The 7,234-nt window shown below is 43.5% G+C and overlaps 1 protein-coding gene across 1 annotated transcript; it reads right to left on the bottom strand.

Moving 5' to 3' along the window:
- Positions 1–1,387: 1,387 nt before the first annotated feature.
- On the bottom strand, positions 1,388–5,554 carry LOC148571898 (uncharacterized). The gene is made up of 4 exons (XM_088507341.1): positions 5,221–5,554; positions 4,424–5,111; positions 1,613–2,100; positions 1,388–1,407 (listed from the first exon to the last, which is right to left on the bottom strand). Exons 1-4 carry the CDS (start codon positions 5,552–5,554, stop codon positions 1,388–1,390), a joined length of 1,530 nt encoding a protein of 509 aa, XP_088363467.1.
- Positions 5,555–7,234: the final 1,680 nt, after the last annotated feature.

Genomic DNA, 7,234 nt, shown 5'->3' with positions numbered 1-7,234 from the left:
CCAAGAAGTCATGTGGGTCTTTCATCAAACACTTGGTGTGCATCCCTTCTTATGATAAAAATTGAGTAAGGGAGACAATGTAACATCCCATAAAGTATCATCAATCATCATATCACACCACAAATTGCAAAAGAAAGCAAGTAAATCAAACAAACTCAATAAATGCAAGATTAATCTCCACTTGTAACACCCATAAGAAAATGAAAAGAAAGAGAGAAAGGAAATTCAACAAACAAAGAAAACATGAATAAAACCAACTAAGAAGAAGAGTAAGGGAGTGTAACTAAGGGAAGGAAGAAGGAAAAAGGAAACTAAAAAATAGAAATGAGAAGTACCTTGAGAGGAGGAAGAAGAGAAATGCGGTATGGAGGTGAAAGAAAAGGTAGTGAAGAGTGAGAGGGAGGAGAGGAAGAAGAAGGAAAAGAGAGGTGTGGGACCGCTGGAGGTGGTAGTTGCCGCCGATGGTGGCGGAGAAGAGGCGGTAGAGATGGTAAAAGATGGTAGAAGTGAAGAAGAGGGGTAGTGGTAAGAAGAAAGAAAGAAAATGGAAGGAGAAAGGCGCGCTCTAATTCAATTGGTTCGCGGAACTGACTCGCGCGCGCCATGCACACGTGCACGTGCATGGGCAAAAATCAGTAAGGGCGCAGACGCGCATGGTGCACGGATGCGCGAAGTAGCGAAATGCCAGTGTGCGCGCGAGCGCCAGGTGCGCATACGCGTGCATATGAGTTGTGCCCCCAGCACAGGTTGGGCACAACTTTGGCTCAACTCTCGGGAAAAAGTACTAGAAAATAAAACTTGATGATCGACGCGGACGCGCACAATGCACTTGCGTGTCAATTTGCATTATGATAGAGGTGCGCGTGCACGCCTGGTGCGTGTACGCGTGAGGTGGGTCAGGCCAGTGGCATGAAATCGGCCCAACCAGGGCACAACTCTTGGGAAAAATGGCCCAGGATCGCAAATCACAGTAGTAACGCGTACGCGGCAAGTGCGTGGATGCGTGCTTTTGCGTGAATGGTCATGGACGCGTACACGCACAGTGTGCACACGCGTGATGCTGGTTATGCCCAGGGCCCAAAACTGGCCCAAAATTTGCACAACTCTCTGGAAAATAGGCCAGGAGCTATAAAGACCTATGGACGCTTCTGCGCACAGTGCGCGCACGCGTGCCCCTCCCCCCCCCCTCCCCCTTTTTTTGAGTGAACATGAAAGATGCCTGATAATCATGAATTTAATGGCCAATCTAGCCAAAGAGGCCAAAAACACCTAAAACTCAAAGTAAAACCTAAAGAAGGGGTGTTCTTCTACCACACAATCAATTCATTCATTGAAAAATTAATGCAAGCCTTCATGAACAAATTATCCAAGGTATTCACAATGAATTCTAATCAATAAAGACTATAGCTAAGCAATTTCAAACCAATCAAGAGTTTAAGAACTATATACAAAAGGGTAAAAAGGATAGATCTCACCATGGTGGGGTGTCTCCCACCTAGCACTTTTGTTTAATGTCCTTAAGTTGGACTTCCACTAGCTCATTGCTCTTTGCCAAGAGGTGCATCTTCCAAAAGGAATACCTCAATCTCTTTGTTGCTCTTCATTTGCTCACCATGATACAACTTGAGACGGTGCCCATTGACCTTAAAGATATCTGAACTTGAGGGATGGCATAAATGGTAAACCCCATAGGGTTCCGCTTTTACTACTTGATATGGGCCTTCCCATTTTGACCTTAGTTTTCCGGGCAACAATCTCAATCTAGAATTGTAAAGAAGGACTAGATCACCGGCTTTAAATTCTTTGCTTCTTATGTTCCTATCATGCACGGCTTTCATTTTCTCCTTGTAAAGTCTAGAGTTCTCATATGCTTCAAGCCTCAAACATTCCAACTCCGATAGTTGTAGCTTCCTCTCAACTCCGGCTCCACCCAAACTTGGATTACACTCCTTAATGGCCCAATATGCCTTGTGCTCTATCTCCACCAATAAATGGCAAGCCTTTCCATATACCAACCGAAAGGGACTCATGCCAATTGGTGTTTTGTATGCCGTTCGGTAGGCCCATAATGCGTCGGTGAGTTTGGCACTCCAATCTTTCCTATTGGGTTTCACAATCCTTTCCAAGATGCGTTTAATTTCCCGATTGAAAACCTCAACTTGGCCATTTATTTGTGGGTGGTAGGTCGTGGCTACTTTATGCATGATGCTATATTTCTTCATGAGCCCTTCCATTCTTTTATTGCAAAAATGTGAACCTTGGTCACTCACGATTGCTCGTGGTGACCCAAATCTACAAATGATATTGTTTCTCACAAAAGAAAGGACCACATTAGCATCATCCGTCCGGGTGGGTATTGCCTCCACCCATTTGGACACATAATCAACGGCAAGTAGAATGTAGAGGAAACCATTAGAATTTGGGAATGGCCCCATGAAGTCAATTCTCTACACATCAAAAATCTCACAAAATAGCATAGTTTGTTGGGGAATTTCATCCTTCTTGGAGATGTTACCAAATCTAATGCATTGAGAACAAGATTTACAAAAATGAGAAGAGTCCTTGAAAAGAGTTGGCCACCAAAAACCACAATCTAGGATTTTCCTTGCCGTTCTTTGAGGTCCAAAATGGCCTCCTCCATCGGAGGAGTGACAAGCTTCCAAGATTGAGTGAAATTTGATTTGTGGAATGCACCTCCGAATTACTTGATCCGCCCCACATCTCCAAAGTTATGGGTCATCCCATACATAGTATTTGGATTTGCTTTTTAGCTTATCCCTTTGGTGTTTGGAGAGATTAGGAGGGAAGGAGCGAGATACTAAGTAATTGGCGATTGGTGCATACCAAGGAATGGTTTCCGAGATTGCATGCAAGCCCTCAAAGGGAAAAGAATCATTGATAGGAGTAGTATCGCCTTTTGTGTGTTCAAGATGACTTAAGTGGTCCGCCACTAGGTTTTGCGTACCACTCCTATCCTTGATTTCTAAGTCAAATTCTTGCAACAATAAAACCCATCTAATCAATCTCGGTTTAGATTCCTTCTTAGCCAACAAATACTTTAATGCCGCATGATCCGAGTACACTACCACCTTTGAACCGAGTAAATATGCTCGGAACTTGTCCAAGGCAAAAAACAATGGCCAAAAGTTCTTTTTCGGTGGTGGTGTAGTTGGATTGGGCTCCATCTAGTTTTTTTGATGCATAGGCTATGACATATGGATTCTTACCCTCGCGTTGTGCTAACGTGGCTCCCACGGCAAAATTTGAAGCATCACACATTATTTCAAATGGCCGACTCCAATCCGGCCCTCGCACAATGGGAGCTTGGGTCAATGCTACCTTGAGCTTGTCAAAAGCCTCCATGCATTTCTTGCTTAAATCAAACTCAACATCCTTTTGTAACAACCTTAAGAGAGGCAAGGCTACCTTGCTAAAATCCTTTATGAATCTCCCATAAAATCCTGTATGTCCAAGGAAAGAGCGGACCTCCCTCTCGGAAGAGGGGTAAGGCAAACTAGATATGACATTAATCTTTGCCGGATCTACAGAAATACCATCTTTGGAAACAATATATCCTAAAACAATGCCTTGCTTGACCATGAAATGACACTTCTCAAAATTCAAGACAAGGTTAGTTTTAGTACATCTTTCCAAAACTTTTTCGAGATTATCCAAGCAATGATCAAAAGAATCACCATATACCGTGAAGTCATCCATGAATACCTCCATGCATTGCTCTAGAAAATCCGCAAAGATGCTAATCATGCACCTTTGGAAAGTTGTCGGTGCATTGCATAAGCCGAATGGCATATGCTTGTAGGCATAACTTCCAAAAGGGCAAGTAAATGTTTTTTTTTCTTGGACCTCTAGAGCAATGTGTATTTGGAAGTACCCCGAATAGCCATCTAGAAAGCAATAATGGGATTTACCGGATAATCGATCGAGCATTTGATCGATAAACAGAAGTGGAAAGTGATCTTTTCTAGTGGCCGAGTTCAACCTTCGGTAGTCTATGCATACTCGCCAAGAGTTTTGCACCCATGTTTCTATGAGCTCCCCGCTTTCATTCTTGATTTTGGTTACCCCGGACTTCTTAGGCACAACTTGAACGGGACTTACCCTTTCACTATCCGAAATAGGGTAGATGATGTTCGCCTCGAGTAACCGTGTCACCTTGTTCTTGACAACCTCCAAAATAGTAGGATTTAATCGCCGTTGAGGTTGTCTCACGGGTCTAGCTTCTTCTTCCAAAAAGATCCGGTGCTCACGCACTTGGAGACTTATCCCTACTAGATCCGCCAGACTCCACCCTATTGCCCTTTTATTCTTCCTCAAAACACATAGTAATTTTTCTTCTTGTTGAGGATTTAGTTCCCTTGCTATGATCACCGGAAACTTGTGGGCTTCATCAAGGTATGAGTACTTTAGGTAGGACGGTAGTGGCTTCAATTCTAGCTTTTGCCCTTGGCTTGTCACTTGAACTCCTACACTTGGATCTTCACTATCTTTTTTAACCACATGTTTCTCTTCTAGCTTTGCACAATGCACTCCGGCCACAATGTTGTCAATTAGATCACACCGGAATATGGAATGGTTCTCTGGTGGGTGACTCATTGCTTCTTCTAGGCTAAAACTTACAACTCTCCCATCTATCTCTAATGAGTAGGTTCCCGAATGAGCATCCAACTTGAATCTAGAGGTCCTCAAAAACGGCTTCCCAAGTAGGATAGATGATGCCCTCTCGGATTCACTTGGTGGCATCTCAATGATATGGAAATCAATTGGAAATATCAAACCCTTGATGTTGACCAACACATCTTCCGCAATACCTGCCACGGTTATTATGCTCTTGTCCGCCAAGACAAACCTAGCCGCCGACCGCTTCAACGGTGGGAGCTTCAATAGATGATAAACGGAAAGAGGCATAATGCTAACACATGCACCAAGGTCACATATACAATCAATAAATTGGACTCCATCAATAACACAAGAGACTAAACAAGGACGCAGATCAACACACTTTTCCGGAATGGCCCCCATTAAAGCCGAAATAGAACTCCCCAATGGAATGGTTTCCAACTCATGAATTATATCCTTGTTCATACACAAGTCTTTAAAAAATTTTGCATATTTAGGCACTTGATGTATAACATCAAAGAGGAGGGATAGTTACCTCCACTTTCTTGAACATCTCTACCATTTTTGGGTCAAGCTCCATACACTTCTTAGTCTTTCTTGCCAATGTAGGAAATGGGATTGGTTGAGTCACTTCCTCCAAAATTTGCTCCTTTCTAGGGACTTCTCTCCTTGGTAGAGGGTCTTCATCTTCAACTATTACATGTGGCTCCTCCTCCTCTTCAATTTCTTCTATCTCAATCCCATCTTCCTCTTGAGCGACTTTTCTTGGACTAGGTGCCTTTGAATCCCTTTCCTTCAATTGAGTTCCAGACCTCAAGGTTACAGCGTTGATGCCACCCTTGGGGTTGGGTAGAGGTTGAGAGGGTATGGTACTAGAGGTTGAGGCTTGAGGGGTGGGAGTAGAAGGTGGCTTCATGCGAGCAATGAGAGCTTGAAGGGTGGAAGTAAGACCATTGAGACTTGAGTTGAGTGTGTTTTGGAGTTCTTTTTGTCCTTAGAGTATGGACCGGAGTATGTCATCTTGATTTGAAGATGTGGAAGGGTATGTGATTTGTGGTGCTTGGGGTTGGTTAGGTGGGAGTGGTTGTCTATGAGGTGGTATGTAGGTTTGATAGTTCCTTCCTTGATTTGGTTATTGGTTTGGAGGGTTTTGTGAATAGCGGTTTTGTGGAGTGTTATTGTTCCACCTTTGGTTGCCTCCATTGTCCCTTCCTCCTTGTTGATAATTGTCCCACCAACTTTGGTTGGAGTTATCCCTCCATCCTTGATTAGAGTTGTTACTCCCTTGGTTATAGTTGCCTCCTTGTTGGGGGTACCCTTGGTTATAATTACTCCCTTGGTTATGGTATCCTTGATTAGCACGTTCATAGTAGGAGCGATCATAAAAGTTGTGGGTAGCCGCTAGAGTGTTATCTTCTTGGAGACTTGGACACTCGTCCGTGTAGTGGGAATAACATGAGCAAATGCCACACACTCTTTGGGGGACCAATTGTTGACATTATTGGTTTTGAGGAGGGGGTTGTTGTTGGGATGGAGGTTGTTGTTGATTCACTTGGAGTTGCTTTAGAAGGCTTGTCATCTCACACAAGGTCTTAGTAAGGATAGCGGTCTCACCACTAGAGGAAACTTCATTCACGGCCTTTGGGCAGTTAACTCTCTGTCTAGCATGTTGAGTGGACTCGGCCAAGTCGGTGATGAGTTGTCATGCCTCCTCCGCCGTCCTATACTTTGACAAAGAACCATTGCTTGAAGCATCCAACAAATTCTTGTCTTGCTCCCTCATGCCTTGGCACACATAGCTAAGCAAGACTTGAGTGTCAATCATGTGGTTGGGGCATGAATCAAGGAGTTTGCGAAACTGTTCCCAATATTCATATAAAGTTTCCATCTTGCCTTGTACAATATATGAGATCTCTTTCCTTAGCTTGTCCGTCATTTCCACAGGCATGAAGTTATCAAGGAATTCTCTTCTAAGCAAGTCCCATTCGAATACAACATCACTAGGTAAGGTATAAAACCACTCCTTGGCTCTTCCCTCAAGAGAGAAAGGGAAGGCAAATAACCATATAGCCACTTCATCGGATCCTTCCCGCCTAGTAGTCGAGCATACACCATGAAAGTCCTTGAGGTGTCTAATTGGATCTTGTGCGGGAAGTCCATGGAACTTTGGTAGGAGATTGATGAGAGCGGTCTTGAGTTCAAAGTTTGCATTCAAGTTGGGATGAAGCACATGTAGAGGTTGGAGAACAAAATCCGATGCACCCGCTTCCTTGAGAGTTACTCTCCTTGGAGCGGCCATGTTGTCAAAACCTAGATCAAAAGAAGAACTATTAGTAGTATCAACGGAAGAGTAATTAGTGCCTTCGTTGGATGATGATGATATGGTTGGTGAATTGGTAAAAACCTTTTCACCTTCCTCAAAGGTTAACCGCCTCCGAGCTTGCCTATGTGAAGAAAAGTTCTTTTAATTTCCGAATCAAATGGCGCTAAGCTCGGATTTGGTAGTGAACACGTCATACAATGAAGGAGAAAAGAAGCTCATGACATCAATTGGTATCTAAGCAAAATCTAGTCCTATGTAACAATCAAACAAATA

Source organism: Arachis ipaensis, chromosome B3 (assembly GCF_059453495.1).
Source record: "Arachis ipaensis isolate K30076 ecotype BB chromosome B3, ASM5945349v1, whole genome shotgun sequence".
NCBI lineage: Eukaryota > Viridiplantae > Streptophyta > Magnoliopsida > Fabales > Fabaceae > Arachis > Arachis ipaensis.
Note: the sequence above shows the minus strand (reverse complement) of the source record. Positions and strands in the feature narration are given on the sequence as shown.